The 18,370-nt window shown below is 34.8% G+C and overlaps 2 protein-coding genes and 1 long non-coding RNA gene across 4 annotated transcripts; 2 read left to right on the forward strand and 1 right to left on the reverse strand.

Annotated features, from left to right (window-relative positions):
- Nucleotides 1–1,442: 1,442 nt before the first annotated feature.
- On the reverse strand, nt 1,443–9,701 carry LOC110458291 (beta-lactamase domain-containing protein 2-like). Of its 2 annotated transcripts, none has more exons than XM_021509930.1 (9): nt 9,594–9,701; nt 8,443–8,568; nt 6,827–7,018; nt 6,147–6,246; nt 5,625–5,730; nt 5,045–5,167; nt 4,492–4,649; nt 3,720–3,974; nt 1,443–2,928 (listed from the first exon to the last, which is right to left on the reverse strand). In XM_021509930.1, the coding sequence occupies exons 2-9, from the start codon at nt 8,517–8,519 to the stop codon at nt 2,674–2,676; spliced, it is 1,266 nt and encodes a 421-aa protein (XP_021365605.1). In that variant the 5' UTR covers nt 8,520–8,568; nt 9,594–9,701; the 3' UTR covers nt 1,443–2,673. The 2 variants fall into 2 exon arrangements, with proteins under 2 accessions (XP_021365605.1, XP_021365606.1); XM_021509931.1 differs by having other exon boundaries at nt 9,590–9,701.
- A 2,296-nt stretch (nt 9,702–11,997) lies between these two features.
- On the forward strand, nt 11,998–13,636 carry LOC110458292 (gem-associated protein 2-like). The gene is made up of 4 exons (XM_021509932.1): nt 11,998–12,114; nt 12,246–12,347; nt 12,647–12,874; nt 13,104–13,636. The coding sequence occupies exons 1-3, from the start codon at nt 12,091–12,093 to the stop codon at nt 12,866–12,868; spliced, it is 348 nt and encodes a 115-aa protein (XP_021365607.1). The 5' UTR covers nt 11,998–12,090; the 3' UTR covers nt 12,869–12,874; nt 13,104–13,636.
- A 3,164-nt stretch (nt 13,637–16,800) lies between these two features.
- On the forward strand, nt 16,801–18,151 carry LOC110458284. Its single transcript, XR_002463781.1, has 4 exons — nt 16,801–16,905; nt 17,137–17,238; nt 17,469–17,687; nt 17,892–18,151. It is a non-coding gene; the product is annotated as an uncharacterized LOC110458284 (long non-coding RNA).
- Nucleotides 18,152–18,370: the final 219 nt, after the last annotated feature.

The following is an 18,370-nucleotide window of genomic DNA, read 5'->3' on the forward strand; positions in this document are numbered from 1 at the left end:
ACCATCACTTCTGATTGGCTGTGACATAAATGGCTTCAACTTTTGTTTCATTGATAGAATTTTGTTTACATATATGTTTTACTGTATATTGTATGTGACAGAACCTGGTTAAAAAAAATCACAAAAACTTATCTCAATAATAATCATCCATTTATTGGAATGTATACACATTATTGAACAATATCAGAATCACAGAAGTTATGCTTGGATAACATATAAACATTTGATTGATATTTTCATTCAGCTGAAAATGTTTAAAGGATTTCCGTACCACTGCTAAAAACTTGTAACTACACAAACCCCTTTTTTTCTTGCAACACTAGCTTTGATAAATTATTTTCTGAAAGAAACCATATACCCTGTGGGAGTTTTATGATAAATAATAGATATGAACTAAACAAAACATAATCAATAACAGTGTTCTGAGTGTAAAAATTCCACAGGTCTAGACCAGGCTTCGAACCCTGTATACTGTACTACAGTTCTGACTGACAAGCTGAGCTACCTAGGTAATCAAATCAAGTGTCTTTAATTTGCTCAAATGTGCTATACTTATAGCTTAAATGAATTAAGGGGAGGTAACTGTATATACAAAAAATAAAAGTGCACAGTGACAGGAATCTTTAACTGAAATTCAGATTTCATTTAAAAATATTAACAGGACATGTACAGTGCAAAACCACTTTAAGCATAACAAATATTTCAATTAATACATTTATAACTGATTCACTTGCATAACTTTCACTTGACCCTTGAAACTATGTTTTTGACTCTCCTCATCATTTGCCTCTTGAGTTCAAAAGGACCTTGCTATATGATATATATATTTTGACTTGAAGTTAAAGTTTGATACTTGCTGTCAATGGTTAAATAAAAGCCGAGGGTTGGATTTACAATAGAAGTGTAGTTCTCTAAATCAGATTTTGGTTCAAGATTAGATTTCCTCAAAAGTCTTAAAGAATGTTAATGTTTCTACATATATGTATTATTATTCTCCATTAAGAAATCACATCTTGACTTGAAACAGGCAACTAACCATGGAAAATCCAATTATAAAAAATATTTTAGAGGAAGGTTGAAATTTAAGGAAATTTCAGTTACCAGTATGAACTTTTGTGATAACGTAGCCAGGAAAGATTTGGAGTAGTGGCATTCATGGCCATCACTTTATTTTACGACATCACTTCAAATCAGAGGAAATTACAATTCTCCCACTTCATTATATAAATATTACAATATATACATTACATCTCCAGCACACACGCAGGCATACACACATAGGGAGATATTAGCGAGGTGGCATAGGACTAGTAGTTAGCGCTCGATAAGGCAGCTCCTACGAATTCCTCAAAATTGTATTGATTAATGTATGTGCTAAATTGTATCAATTGTATCTATGTACTGTAAAGCGCTTTAGAGTGGCTAATGTTAGCTAGATAGGGCACTACATCAAATGAAGTATATTTATTTATTTAATATGTCACATGTTCACCAACATCTATATCAAACATACAAATTTCAATGTACATAACAGATTTGACATTACATTTGATCAAAATATTTCCTGAAAATAAAAAATTAAAGCACCAATATTTCTGACTAGAATATCACAGACATATAGGATTCGTTAAATGATTCACACCCGTTTCTCTACAGGAAGTCCATGCTCTCTCTGGGCAGGTAGTGCTCCAGCTATAGGAAGGTAAAATGTTCCGCTGGTCAACAGAAATTGTCGCTTAACAAAACAATCTCTCTGGACAGAAGTGTCTGGGATAATATATATACCCTGGCCTGTAACTGAATGAGATCTGGTTATCTCGGTCAAGGGGTAAGATTCTGTAATGTAATTCCAGCTGATTAAATTAAGGTTATAATGGAGCCAACGTCAGGTGAAGGTTTGTGGGTTAATCAGTGGGGCGCTTCGCTTTGAGTATGGATACCAGATTACAGAATCTAGGCACGTACAAAGAAAATGGATATAATCACAACATACTCAAATGTCACCAATACATTTTGTTGTAAAGTTTATTTTGCCGACTAGTTTTATTTTCTTCATTTACATTTATGTGAACAGTGATTTCCTTGTAACAAAGAAATGTACCTTGCCTCATATGTCCATAACAACACTACTAATGTTGATGACGTCATACTGTTCTGTTGCTAACCATTGTTTATCTGTCCTTGACTAAAGCTCATTGTCCATTACATCACAATATAAAAGTGAACCTCGAAAAAAATGCTTTAGGTGTCTAAAGCATTGTAAAATTGTCCTGATGAAGCCTTAATTTTTTAGGCAAAAATAGTCTGCCAAATAAACTTTAAAACCTGCTTACTGGTGATGCTTGAGTATGCTGTGATTATATCCATTTTCTTTATAATTCCAGCCGAGGTGTTAGTGGTTGCAAGAGGTGTTGGGATGATACAGAATCTTATGGCTTCATGTACCTGAGACTGAGATAGCACAGTCTCGCTCAGTAAGCTCTCGGATCCTTTGTGCCAGCTGAAAACATTTAACAGTCTTCCAAGTTTTAATTAAATCAAAAAGTCTGTCAAGAATCATACATAGGCACTTTGGGCAGGTCAAATAGATAGACAGGTGGTCTCCAGATCCTCTCTAGGCAGAAAGACCTTCTATCTAGTTTCAGTTTCACCACCTGATATTCCCACTTTTCATTACAGCTTGCTTTCAGTAAAAACTTTATAATCATTAAATTGGTAGAGAGTTTTCCGATTGGCTTTCACATTCTCAATCTCATGTATACACTTGTACAGTGTGTTGTACATGGAAGGCCATCGTTTGTCAGCATCAGCCCCGGCTCGGGACGTGGCATCGAGGTGGTTGGTGGCATAAGCTAGACCGACCTTGTAGTGAGAGTCGGCCAACCCCATCTGTCCCCCGTAACCACCATGTCCGAACATTGTCATCTTCTTTATAAATGAAAAAAAATACAACATTTGGTCACATTCAGAAATTGCAGATTCATCCTGAAACACTTCAATAAGATGATTAATTTTGGCACTTCAATATGTTTTGACTTTTTGACTTCTTAATTAGCTGTAAATTATATTTTAAAATTTATTTCAATAATTGTGGTGACTTCTGCAAGATTTCTATTTTATTTCACCTCTCATACAGACATACAACAATAAATCTGATGTATAGACTCGATACCTTCATCATGGCCTGCTCCCTAATAAACAATATTTATAAATTTATTTTACCACATCATTCTACTAGTTTTCCATGCAAACAGTAGCCTCCCCTTAATTATTTATATACATGTATTAGATTTGCAATTGGTAGTTACAGGTATTGGCAGCGGTACAGGGATCCTTCAAATAATTATTGCTGAGCAGCCACAATAAACTTCTAATTACATGTACAATGCATTCCCAAAGCAAAGATTTCATCATGTCTGTCTGTACATGAACATTGTGGGTTCGATATAATAACATAGTTTAAAGTAAACAATGCAAAGTTTTAAGAACCATCATTTCACCTTTGCCAAAACTGACAGGTAAATGACTGAGGCACTTTATATTACCACAGAGTCGGCAACCTTCGTTGTAAAGTAAAAACATACACATATGGTGATTGACTGACTTCCTGTTTACCACTAGTGGTTGTCTGTGTTCTGAATTAATTTTTTTGAAAGGTAAATGGTGGTTCTTAACAGGCATTGTCAGCTTTCATTTGGTAGACATTCAGGTTCACTTACCTTTCCATCTTCAAAGACCGGAAACACCATCGTGCCCAGACTCCACATTCCGTCCATACTGAAGGAGAGGTCAAAACCTCCGACCTTCATTTCCTGAATTCTCCGGATACTCTCAGTTGATAACATCCTCTTGCCTTCATGCACCCCACCGTTACCAAGGATACCGTGAAATTTTGCCACAGCTTCGGCTGTCCCGTGGCCACAGACAGACCCGACGGGAAGACACCTGATGTCTGGGTCATTCATACGCCGCACCTGTAATTTAAACAAGGTCATAATGGGATATCGCACAGTAGTAAGAACAAATTTTTGAAATTGTGCTCGTGAATCTGTTGCTGCGAAAAATAAAATTTACTTTATTTAACGATTTCAACTATTTATAAAAATTAATGATAATTTTGATGTTTTGTTGAGATAACCCTCAGTTGTTATATTCCCCTCAGGGAATATGACTGTATACAGCTTCAGGTAAACAAACTTTCATATCATCCTACCAACAGGACCATAAATGTATAGATCATTTATTTTCTAAATGCTGTTCTTGTGTTTATGGAATTGCATCAGATAAGTTGATAGAATAATAGAAGAATGAATATTTAAGCTTGAGCTCATATATTTATATACACTACATAATAATTCAATCTAAGGAATTGACAGTCTTTTAGGGTGTGGATCTGAAACACCTCAGAAAAGACCTCAAATTCCATTTCCAGTCTTAATTCACAGGTCCCTGTGGTTGACTATTTTAACATAGGCTGAAAGTTTTACTTACGCTACGGAAATCTGTCGGATTATCAGAAGTCATCTCTAAAATCTTCAAATCTCCTTTGAAATTTGCGATGTAGTCTGCGACATCAAACTTTTTCATCATCACAACTCTTGGGGCGCGGTAGTATAAGGACTTTGGAAGCCCAATGTAAAATTCTAAATCTGAAAATTTGTATTTCGAAAAAAATGTATTTCTGCATGAAAAGGCTTTTTAGACATTTTATCAGCATACTAGGGAGAGGCAAATCAATGCAGGCACCTTTTTATATCCAATGGAAGGAAAATCATGGTCATTTATTAAAAGTAACATTAAACTTGGGTAATTTATTGTAAATTGTAAAATTCCATTAAGTGCTCATTCATCATCTAATGTTATGAGCCCATCTCCCTAACTGTCAGTCAGAAAATCATGTTTTAGCACCCTGGGCTAATTGGGGATAAATATGGTAATTAAGGAGGTTCACCAATGCTGTCTGACATGTGTGAAATATGGACAGTTTTACAGTCATGGTTCTATAGAAAAACAGATAAAGGTACATAAGTGCAGAAAAACTCACCAAAAGGATCAGCAATTTCCTCCTTGAAGTAAAGTCCGAGACTTCTCCGTTTAGGGTCCACACGCCGGACAATCTGGTCCAGATACAGAGCAAATGTGATTGGATGGTAGCCGTGGTTGGTCCCTGGTCATTAATCAAGTACAAAGTGATTATTGCGTTATATTTTCACAATGATATTTTATTCTGCTGGTATTATACATCAATAAATACAAGAACTTAAAATGAAATATAACTATACAGCCCAGGTTGTATATAGATTGAATATCACATATATTTTTTTATATAATATTGTTGTGGATATAAGGGTAGTAATATACCTGTGTCCACTAATATCTTATTTAATCTTAATTACGAAATTAACTTTTTTTTTTAAGAAATTCTAAAAATAAAATATTATTTCATCATTTAACTGATTTCAGGATTCAAATGCTAAGGGTGTAAACTTTCAATCATTTATCCAACACATCAATTTTCCATGAACATAATCAGTTCAAACATGACTGCTGGTAGCTAAAGGGTCAGGGGCAGGTTTGCAAAGACAGATCTTGCATTTGTAAAATTAACACATAAAATATTGCACCTGGTTTCCACAGTGGCCTCTGTTTTGCAAGGATTTCGCCAAGTTTGTTAGGATTATCTTGGACCATAGCCATCTGAAACTTTTCATCACAAGCAGCTACACCAGCCTAAAAAAAATAACGGGAAGCGATATACTATGCTCACAAAAACATTTAAAAGGTAAAATTTTAACATTTCAAAGTGACAAAATTGTTTTTCTCTACTATAGTACACTGCTGTCAACTGTATGCTAGAAAAACTGGAAAGCAAAATTTGGTTAAGATCCCTTTAACCATTCTTGAGGAATAGTTTTTTATGTTGAGATTTATTACAAATTTCCTATTTCATTCTCCTAACTCAAGAATGTTTAAATTTTAATATATTTATACAACACTGAAACCCCTTGGCACAGGGATGCATCCTACTAAATTCCTATAAAATCTATTTGAAATCTATGCACCACTGGGAAAACTTGACAACAGATAACATTTGTATACTGACATCCATGTTAACATATTGTTAATTAGGGAATGCAGTTCTTTACCTGGTTACTGATAAGCTGCTCCAGTGAAACACTTTCCTTTCCATTCTGAGCAAATTCTGGCCAGTACGTTTTCACCTTTTCTGCATAGTTCAGTAACCCCCTGGAGTATGGAGTAAAGCATGAAAATATACAGTTATTGCCCTTGCTGTAGGGAAACACGACTCTTCAATTGTTTCCCCAAGCTTGATCATGTTTCATAGGAGCAAAGCCAAAGTGAAATATGTTTAATCGAAGGGAAACAAAGAATCGTGTTTCTTCCTCACAAGAGCAATACATATATTATTATACTGAAATTGAAAAATAGCACATGCCATTTTTGTCTGTTTCAATCACTTGGAACTAGGGTGTGGTGCCTCTTGTTAAACTTTCTACTGAGGTAAAAACTTGAGTGTGAGAGGGATACATGATGTCTTATTTCCCTGTCATGTAATCATTATATCGTTCAATCAGAGGCATTTACATATTACAAGATACAGTCATCCAAACACATGGTCTACGATAATTATTGACTGTTTGCCTATAAACCAAATCCACCTCTTGTTGCTTGCTATTGACTTAGTTAGACAGGATCTCCATAGCTCAATCAGTTGAGTACTGGACTAGTCATGTAGGCGAGGGTTGAAATCTTAATGGAGGCCCCTTAGAAAGTGACTTCAGTTACACAGGTATTTCTTGTTTACCTGTCGACAAGGTGAGCTATGACAACAGCTGACATGGACTTTGTTGTCGAGTAAAAACAAGGGAGAGAATCCTTTTTCCAGAAGACTCCAGACTTCCCATCAGCAGTTCCTCCCCAGACATTGGCCACCAGCTCTCCTTTGTAGTAGGCAGCAAACGCCCCTCCTCTCTCCAGACCCTGATCCAGGTTATACCTGTCAAGGGAGGCAATCACATGTTGTTACATTACATTCCTGTATATATATTTTTTCTGGGGATTTCAGGATCCATGTACCACTGCAGGCAAAACACAAGAGAATTCTTCTTTAGTTTTTCATACATACAATAACTTAGGCTTAATTTCAGTTTGGATACAACTGACTGTAGCACAAGTGGTCCTGGGTACTACCACTGACTTGGTAGCTCACTTGGTTAGAGCGACAATATAATGAGCAGAGGTCCAGGGTGTGAATTCTAACTCTAGTCTTGTCCCCATGCGTATCTCATCCTCGATACTTCAGGGGTTCCGCTCACTTTCGCTCTCTGCACCCCTGGAATATGTCATAGCAAAATTGAAGGCACGAAGATAGCTGTTTGATTGGTCTCAGATAAAAAAAAACCTGACCAATCGCTAGGCTGATACCTGTTCTTTGAAGATTACCAAGGAGCGTTACCCGACTTCAAAGTCAGTCAATTTTTACTGTTACATGACCGCAAAATTCTTTTGATGTATATTAAAGGATCAAACTAGTCTTCTTGTCTCATCCACAAGTCGATACACACGGAGCCTTCAATTTTTGCTATGACATATTCCAGGGGTGCAGAGAGCGAAAGTGAGAGTAACCCTTGGAGTGTCGAGGATGTGCATATCTTAACTCAGAACACTACGTTGATTTCTTTCATTTCATCTTTACTGTTTAGGTCAGTTATTGGAAAAGTGGAGTTTATTGAATCTTTACATTTATGGAAAAGTGGAGTTTATTGAAACTTTACATTTATGGAAAAGTGGAGTTTATTGAATCTTTACATTTACGGAAAAGTGGAGTTTATTGAATCTTTACATTTATGGAAAAGTGGAGTAGATGCTCCTTTGTTTACTTTATTGAATCTTTACATTTAGTATATAGTTTTCTTTTCAGAAATGATTTATATTAAAGCTGTCATACAGAGAAAAAATCTTTCTTATGCACAGTTACAGCTTTTGGCAGTGGTACAGGTTTTTTTTCCTGATGCTTTTTTGGTGTATTTACGGCTTTAAATGATGTCAACACCAGCTAGTGTCAAGACCTCTAGCTGAACAGTTGTCTTGAAATAATTGTAAATATATATACTATAATTGTAAATATATATACTATAATTGTAAATACATATACTATAATTGTAAATTTATATACTATAATTGTAAATTTATATACTATAATTGTAAATATATATACTATTTATCTTTGTTTATCTTTGTAAAATTATTACTTGTCTGCTTCACATTAATTGTTAAATATGTATGTATGTTAATTAAGAAATACAGATGTTTGAAAGGAACCTTGAGGAAGTTTCCAAATTTTTATTTATTATTGGAATTATTCGAACGATTGTATACCTATATACCAATTAACTTACCAAGTTAATTAGCAGTACTTACTTAAACGTCTGTAGAATCTTCTCAAAGCCAGGCTTCACAAAGCCATCCACATAAATCTTAGTTTTTGCTCGAGACATATTGGTAGATTATATGTCCTTTGTGTAATCTGTAGTTTTATTCAGTAATCTGAAAGAGAATCGTGCTCATATTATGTTTTTATTTACAAAAAACTTTTTCTTAAAGTAAACATATTTCATTGATGGAAAAAATTTACAACAGTACTTTCCCCAATAGAACATAATAAATACCCTACTGCATGTACAACTATCTATGATTTTTAAAATGGATCATTTTGTATTTTTCATGAAAGAACAGTTCATGTTGGAATTAAATGTTTCTTGCATGAGACAATAATCATCTTACCAAGCAAATATATCATCAAAGTCTGCATGCCCTTGTGTCAACAGTTATTGAAACAGTATCATAAAGGAAATTATATTAACACCAGTGTCACTATTGTGGTTTTTAAATTGCATTTAAATCTACTGAAGTATTAAAATTTGAAAATTGATAATTAGAAAACAAAAACAAAACTAAAAACTACTGGGATCGAACTCTGGACTTAAACATTACCAAATCTTTCATTTTACATTATGTTGCTATTAAAGAATAATGAATGCACATCATCAAAATGAGAGATTAATACCTTGACAAGGGGAGTAACTCTAAACCGAAAAATAAAAATTATCAATAGGAATAATGCCACGTTCTATTGCTCGCTAGGCGGCATCATAGATTTTGAAGCATTTGAACAGTATAGACGACGACAATGTCTCAGACGTGGTTTGCATCAAAGATTCCCTTGTTATACAAATATATATTCAAGTGCACCATCTCTCTCACATAAGGGAGGTAACTCGTACTTAATCGACGAAAATACGACTTCCTGCCTTATGTAAATTACTAATATGGCATGCATTTCCTATGGCATAAACGAAATATCACATCTTTGCACAGCTAATGTACTTTGGAATATGTGCATGTGTATAGAGGTTATATCACGCCGCACTCTAAAGCTGTAGGCCAACCGGCTACGGGCTGCCCCTGTGGCTAGGCCGACCTACATTAGGCAAACTTGTTCAGTCAGCAAACTAAATCGCAGGTAAGTGCAGAAACAGTGGGCTACACAATAATATGAGTATGCTACCTGCCTCCTAGCCGAGTTCTGAGCTGTGAGTGACTGTGTCGCTGCTGTTGTATTGACGGTGTCGAACTTTAGCACTGGTGTGTCAAAATGTAGAACACACAGCTCTGTGTTTACCGAGTTATCTCCCCTCGCCAGTATCTCATCATGATTACTGTACAAGATGGGAAACAATGCGTTATTTATCAATTGTAACGTTACCGATACAACAATTCTACCTTGAAAGAGAACCTTCTGATTATTTTCTTACGAAAATTAATATTGATGAAGTCCGGATTATTCGAAAGCCGAATGGAAGATGACGTAAATTAAAATAAAAACAGAAACAAGAAACGAAAAGCAGGCTTGTATTGTTCACCGCTAGTTTCCTGTGCATTGAAAAATGTTTCAAAGATGGTGACTGTTGGAGCAAGTATGGAATTTAGAGCAGCCACTCCACACTTCACATGCGTGGCTTAAAGTGACTAAAATAAAGCTAGTGTATATTTTTGACAAAGTTGTTTTATAATTATTTGAAATAAATTTCAATTGTTTTAACGCATGAACCTTTTTTTGAAGCAGCCTAATAAATACTTTCAATGTGATCTCCCCATTTAGCACCAGAGCCAAACATTACGCCTACATGTCTAATACATATCTACAAATTCCAAAGTGGAATTATTAAACTCTAGATCAATTACATGATCAGTGTTGTAGTATATACGTGTCTCTGGTCAATGTTAGATATATATAACACTTTAGTTTTTTCTGGGCTAAATTTGATAAACCATTTTCCCGCCCACTCCCGCAAACAGTCTAAGTCCTTATTCATTATTATATCTCTACAAGAAAAATAGCTATATATCATGGACGTGTCATCAGCAAAAAACCCAGATACACTAATTAAAGTGTCTGCAATGTCGTTAATATAGATTAAAAGTAGTAACGGCCCTAACACGGATCCTTGTGGTACTCCCACTTTAAGTGTTTGCTATCAGAAAAGAATTCACCAATAAATACGTTTTGCTGCCTATTTTTAATGTAATTTTATAACCATTTCAGAATTGATTCAGAAATACCATAAGATTTTAATATTTGAAGAAGACCTAAATGCCATACTCTATCAAATGCCTTTGATATATTGCAAAAAAGCATACATGTATGTTTCTTTTCTCTCTTAGGTTATGACAAATATTACGATAAATTTTTATCAATTGATGGATAGTTGAGTGTTTAGGTAAAACTCCGGATTGTTTTTGGTAAAATAATGAGTTTTCAAAAAAAAAATGTATCTGTTTGGCAATCACACGTTCAAACACTTGCCTCCTGAAGAAAGTAAAGAGATAGGTCTGTAATTTGAAGGTAGGCTTTGTTATCTTTCTTAAATAGTGGCATAACAATAGCTTTGTTTCCCTTAGATTTGGATACACGCATTGAGATAGGGACATATTAAACAATAATAATAGAGGTTTACAAACTGTTTTTACTGTATTTTTTTTAGTATATTGTGACTTATACCATCTCTACCCGGGGCATTTTCTAATTTTAAAATCTGAAGAACATCAACTTATATCTTCAAAATTTAAATGTATAGACTGATTCATTAGTTTAGTTTCTAGTTCTGCTGTGACCCTTAGATAGGTTGTCAACTGGTTTATGGCCATATACATAAACTACACGTAATTGGTACATCTGATGTGTAAGTCATAAAACAAGACTATTAAAAAATAGGAACAATCACCGTATCTTAAATCAACTCGTCAAAAAAAAAAAAAAAAAAAAAAACCATTTCGAATTCTGGCGGGATGGACTGAAATGTTTACGATTAGAAAAGAACAGACAACTGTGCGACATACTTTATACAGGGAGATAACTATGTGCAACAACCAAAATTTTGACATTATAAAGGGTTTTTCCAATATACTGAAGCAGATTTATGAAGAAAATGGAAAAGATATTCATAAAAGGGACATTAAGATATGTTAGCAGTAAGCTAGCCTTATAGCTATTGAAGGCCATTAAATAAATATTTTATTGCTTAAATTCTGGTATACTTAATATATATCGCCCGAGTATACCCGAATTACATTTATCAAAAGTCAGATATCTTTCTTTGATCTTGTTCTTTCTTTTCTTGATGTCTTTCTAGAGTAAAGACACTCACAATGAGGTTATAAAAAAGCGAATCCAGCTATTGTATTAGGTCCCATATCCGATTCCTCATATGCGAAAGTTAAAAGTTGTATAATTAACTTCCAACAAAGAATTAGGTCTAATCGAATACGCTAGTCCAACTCGTCTTAAAGACGAAAATCAAGTTAGTACTTTTAAACGAGATGTTACGGTTGGATTAGAGAGGGAAGATAACTGCACGTCACATTTATACAGGGAGATAACTCTGCGCAACAATAGTATGACGTAACGTCAATTGTTCAATATCCCCCTTCACAACAGGCGTCTAACTAAAGTAACGACACATTTTTTTTCACCGGATAAAACGATAGACCAGTATTTTTTTACACACCATGGACAACAACAATAACAACCAGGTAATTTAATATCCAAGGAGGATAATAATTTGTCTAGGTCAGACTTGATAGACTTTTTTTTTTTTTTTAATAAATAGCCTTTTTATAGCATATTTTTTTCTTATTCTGAATTTGCGGAAAATTTGTTGCAGATTCTTGACGTAGATGGTTGGCCGAATGACGTATATGGATTTTTGAGGGTGACACGGTCAAATGGATTGAACATGTGGGTCACTTTCTTATTGGAGGACAAGGTGAGCTTTAAATATTTTACACACACATATGAATATTGTATAAAGAATCCTAAATGCACTGTATTTCGGGCAAATAGGAACAATGTGAACAACCGCTATGAGGTAAACGAAAGTTTCAAATTCAACTTGACAACGTATAATGATTTCAATAAATAGTCTTATAATTATTTTGTACAATCATCACGGAAAAAACAATTAAAGCTTTTTGTGTAATCGGTATATTTTCATTTTATTCTGAAAATGAAATTCGCTTTCAAATTAAGTTTTATTTCACGTTGTGTATTTTTGCTTGATTAAAGGTTGAACTCAAAGACACAAATGACAAGAAACGATGTGGATTACCTGATATCGAGAAGGAGGAACGGAATGTAAATGATGAAAAGCGGGTGAATGAGGAGGAGGACGGGGTGAATGAGGAGGAGGAGGAGGAGGAGGAGTATTACAACCCGTACATTCGGTTGTTTGCCGATTGTGAAGATTGGGGATATGGTGACGGTATGCCTGCGGCCTGGCGACAATAAAACGAGGTAAATTAAGTTTTATTTAGTTTTTATTTCCAAAAGCTCATCAAACATGCATGAACGAATATTTAGTGTTTATTAGCTGATCTCAATTCTTCTTAATCTTGGGGTTTCACAATGTTTATTTATGTACCCTGTTGTCTCCATTTATCTATGAATTCACGTATACATATATATAAACGTGTAACGGATGATTTTGTTTTCTAAAATGTCATGTGTTTTCTTTATATTTCAGTTCACAAAAACCTCTTGAGAAGTCGATCGCGCTGGCGACCTATGAGATGCAGCATGTTGCATGGTTGAGCTGACGGACCCGGAACCGCCTCAGAATGAAATTTATCAAACAGATGATTTCACGTGGGAACCCCTCCCCCCTATTAACTTTATCATACATTATGTATAATTTACACACATATCTAAACGGTATTTAGACGATTTTTTTTATCTTCTTTCATATTATATAAACGAATTACCATAAAAGACACTTTTCATATAATGTAGGGTAATTCGGTGGCAAGCATTAGTGAACATTCTTTTTGTTTGTACAAAGAATTATCAGATCCAAATTGCATGATATAACTATAGTTTGATATATTTTCTTACCTTTCGGTATAGCCAGAGACGTATATAACACATGGCTTTACACGGCTCTGGTATAGCCTACATTTCTATTATGGTCTTTGTGATGTATCTGCGAGTACATTTAGAGGTGACACTTATTTACTGTTAAACAGCTTCTTTGTACACATAATATGATTGTTTTATCAATAAAATATGTTACATTTGAACTTGAAACTCGTGTTTGTTCTTTATCTACCTTCGTTTGTATTAAGATATCGTTTTCTTCTTAGCTGGTTTGTCGCAACTTCTCCGTCAGTTCCGTAAAAGCATGGAACAATCGGAAAACCTCTCGGGTCTTTTCCGATAAATTTCACTGTGCATGCCGGAAAGTCCCGAGTTGTTTTACCTTTGAGGCCAGTATCCTTAACGGAATGGGCCGAAATGTTAAAGTTATCTCTTTCCCAGAAAACTGAAATTCAGCGAGCTATTCAGGAAAATAGATCTTTCAACATGATGCATTTTACGTTTGAGATATTGAATGGAATAAAGTAAACCGGAAGTTGACGGATTTAGATATGTCGGTATGCCAAATCTAATAATAATTGATGCTAAAATTTGAAACATTTGAAATTTCTTAAAACGCAGATCAAGTTAGAGAGTCCCTGTTTTTCTATACCATCTTCATTAACTGAATGGCTTAATTTAAATTTAAAACAATGTGTTATATTCTTTTCCTCGTTCGTAACCAGTATCACAAACTGAATATTCCAAAATCGAAAAAGTACATCTCTATTCTTGTAGGATTTGTTTTTTAAGGAGGAGAGTCCCTGTTTTCTTTATCATCTTCATTGGGTTATTTTCTTAAAATTGAAACAAAGTGTGATATTGTTTCCTCGTGCACCTTTGTACCGTACCAATATTTTACGCTTCGCTTCCTAGTGAATTCACAAATATTCCCACACTGAAAAAGAACATCTCTATTTCTGAAAGATAATAAGTAACGAGTTGAAAAATAAGCTGACATATGATTGGTTTGGTATATTTTGAGGTTTGTTAGTATCTTCAAATAATCCTGTGAAAATTAATATTTTTACTTGCAAATGCTAAATCAATGCAGCAAGTGTGTGTTGAAAGCATGTTATGCTAAATATGTAAATGTTTACCGAGCTGTCTGATCAAGGCTTGGGCTTTGTTCGAAATCCAGTTACGAACAACAGTGCTTTTAAAATTGTTGAACAGGTGATCTCTGTAACGCAAAACAAAGGTGACTGTTTCCGGTTCCTCTACCTGCCCTATTGTTGATGGACTAAGTACTGCAGTTAGCGACACACAACTTTCTTTGCCCATACGCTTTTATGAAAGAAAATGTTGCATGAAAGTTTTTGACCTCTTTGACTTTGGTTAAATGTGTTCCGTTTAGGTCATTTATTGATAAGATCTGTTGCTGGGGTCACGCATCTTCACATGCTAATGCTCCTATAGAAGTACTGTGTGTTGCATGCTTTTGTTAGTACGACCTTTGGCATTGGCCTCTGTGACCTTGCTTTAGTTCTCAGGTGTGGAAGCGGCATCCAGGGCTTTGAGGCACATTTCTAGCTAACTCAGTAAAATCATCAACAACCACACATAATGCATGTTTTATAAGGATCTAACAGTAAGCTTACTGCTAATGTATATGTTATCCCCCCACCCCCTTTTTTCGATATTTTATTTGGAAATTTTACACATTATCAGACCATAAATAATGTAAATCTTCAAAATAAAATAAAAATCGAACGGGCATTGAGCTACGGTTCTCGCAGCCAGCGTTTGGTACACTCAGTAAAAAAACAAAGGAGGGAAGGAGCTCCAAGTCTAAAATGGCCCCAATGAGTTTCCAACGGCAAACAAATCTCATTCCTGGTGGGTCACAAAAAGGCTTGGCATTTAAGGAAAGAAATATAACGATTTGTTTTAACTTTCGTTATTCCCGCGGAATTTATTCATTCTACACATATACCAACATAAAGGGATTGTAATGTTTATCGACTTCTGGCAAGAGTTGATCTAAATGATGAAAACATTTGATAATACTGTTACATGTACTCCCCTTTGCATCAACCTATTTCACATCATACTTACCGAGACTAATTGTCAAGCCCCTGTGATTATGTGTGCACTTTCATCCGTCTAATTACAACCTATCTGTTTCAAAAGATAAGGCGGACATATATTTGTAACAGACTTTATAATTTAGAATATGCTGTTCCCACATTTTGTTATTAAAATAATATTCCTGTTAAAGAAAGACCCAGTTTACAATCATATTACTGAAAGGTTTACGAAAAAAGACCTTGAAATAAACTGGCACCCCGATATACCGCCACCTTCCTTTCAAGGACATTTTGGCGGTTCAACGAGTTGAAACTGTCCCTGTTAAATGACAGATGGATCATATCCAACGATTAACAATGAAAATCCGAATATTAACATACACAATCGCTCATTGAAGACTCATTAGTTCGGAAACATGCAAGCTATACACTTTACTAGGAAGTTTTAGATTTGTAATGTAATGTAAATGTTCAAATAATGACTATTCTTAATATAGTGCTTTATAGTATCAAGTATTTGTATTGTGTGATAAGTGAATGTTATGTGTATGCAATATATTGCGTGATTTGACTTCTAAACATGCCCTAATATGGAGTGATGGTTATATCTTTGTATTGTAATGTTATGACAGACTATATGAAAAAAATCGTAATGATTGTTTTAATTTTGAGTGATGCTATTGATGTTTATTTAACAGACATCCCGATTTTTCACATGTATGAAAAAACATAGACAATTGGTTGTCTTTTAATTATTTCCTTAATTTTATACCCCCAACTTATTTAAATTTTGATATATCACACGCACAGATAAACTACAGAACACACATGTGTGACCTGTGGGGTAAGTTTGAAACTGAAATGAGAACACCCATTTACGAGTACCGCGGCGAGAGTGTCAGCTTTACGTGCCCGTATACAAATTACAGGTTACTTACAATGTCATGCAGAAGAAAATGAACGAATGTCATTGTATCGAAATGTTACTGTCCAAATAGGATTTATCAGTAAGCCAACGTCTTTCTGAACATCACACTAATTGTTTTGATTTCTTTTCTTATTTTTGCTGATGTGCTTAGTTTTATGATAAAACAGTTGTATCATCTCGGCAAACTCGTAAAAGAAAGAAAACTGACTTCGTACTTTGATAGATTTGACCGAGATGTTACGATTGAATTAGTAATGGGCAGATAACTGCGCATCAGACTTTGTGCAGGGAGATAACTCTGCGCAACAATAGTATGACGTTACGTCAATTGTTCAATTTATACCCTTCACAACTGAACAGACGGCTAGCTAGCTAAAGCAACGACACGAAATTTCTCAGGATAAAACTATAGACCAGTATTTGTACACACCATGGACAACAACAATAACAACCAGGTAATATGTATGAGAAGGAAGATATTTTCTTTTTGATATGTGGGTAGCCGAACTGGAGAGTATATAGTTGAGTTTAGATAACAGACTTTAAACTAGCATGTTTTGCCAAGTATTCTAAAACTCGCTGTAAAACGATAAACTTCTTCCTTTCTCTTTTTATTTTATCCTATTTTCCCCATCTGGTTAAATTTTGGATAGAATACTGTACAGTCGATATGTATTTTGTTTCAGATTCTTGACGAAGAAGGATGGCCGAACGATGTATATGGGTTTCTGAGGGGGACTCGGTCAAATGGATAGAACTTGTGGGTCACTTTCTTGATGGAGGATAAGGTAGGCTACATTTTACAATTTCTATTTAAAACTGTAGACACCATACCTTGTTTTCCATACGAAACTAACTTACCAGAAAAATATTCTATTAAGTTTGTACGATTTTGCTTTATCAAATCTACCAATATCAACACGATAGTCACTATATTTTCTATAGTCTGTTCTGCAAACTTAATATGCTTTTTTATGATGTTAGTTTGACTTATTGTGTTTTTTTTCTTTCATTTAAGGTCGGACTAAACGATACAAATAACGATAAACAAAGTAGATTTCTTGAAATCGGGAAGGAGGAACGGAATGAGATGGTTGAGGAGCAGATGTCGGTGAATGAGGGGGAGGAAGGGATGAATGAGGAGGAGTATTACAACCCGTATATTCGGTTGTATGCCGACTGTGAAGATTGGGGATATGGTGACGGTATGCCAGAGGCATGGAGGCAATAAATCGAGGTAAAAAAAATGTTTTTTTTTTTATATTTCCGACAGCTCATAAATCATAAGATGCTTACACGAATTGAATGTTGCTTTAAGCCTCTCTAATTTGGTTTTTCACTAGATTTAATTTTGAATTATTTATCGTGTACATTTTCTCCTTTTATCTTCGTAATCAGGTTTAAACATGTTTAATGGGTAATTTCATTCTTTGCATTTCAGTGCACAAGACCCTTGACGCTAGCGACATATGAGATGCAGCATGATGATGCGGGGGCTGTCGGACCCGGAACCCGCCTCAGAATGAAATTTATTGAACTGATGTATTCATAACGTTAAAAATACACGCTCCTTCGTGTATATATTGGTGATGCGCTTTCTGCCAAAGAAACGTTACGGACTGTGACGAAATCGAACAAGATTTATTGACAACAACATACTGCAAATTGTTTTGACTTCGCGCGGCGTTATTTTCGGGATATTTGTAGAGGATTTTAAATTCGTTTAGTGCTATATTCCCGGTTTTAGCATGGTTAGTATGTACCGTAAATTATCAAGAAATAACAACTTTCATATTGACTGTCGTGGAATTGTACGATATGCATATATTTGACTTTGATATGTTAACTTTTTTTTCAAAATTGTTCGCTTATTTTATATATTCTTTGTTAAACAATTCTCGTGATATTTTTCTACATATT

This window comes from Mizuhopecten yessoensis, unplaced genomic scaffold, assembly GCF_002113885.1.
Source record: "Mizuhopecten yessoensis strain PY_sf001 unplaced genomic scaffold, ASM211388v2 scaffold9535, whole genome shotgun sequence".
NCBI classification, from domain to species: Eukaryota; Metazoa; Mollusca; class Bivalvia; order Pectinida; family Pectinidae; genus Mizuhopecten; species Mizuhopecten yessoensis.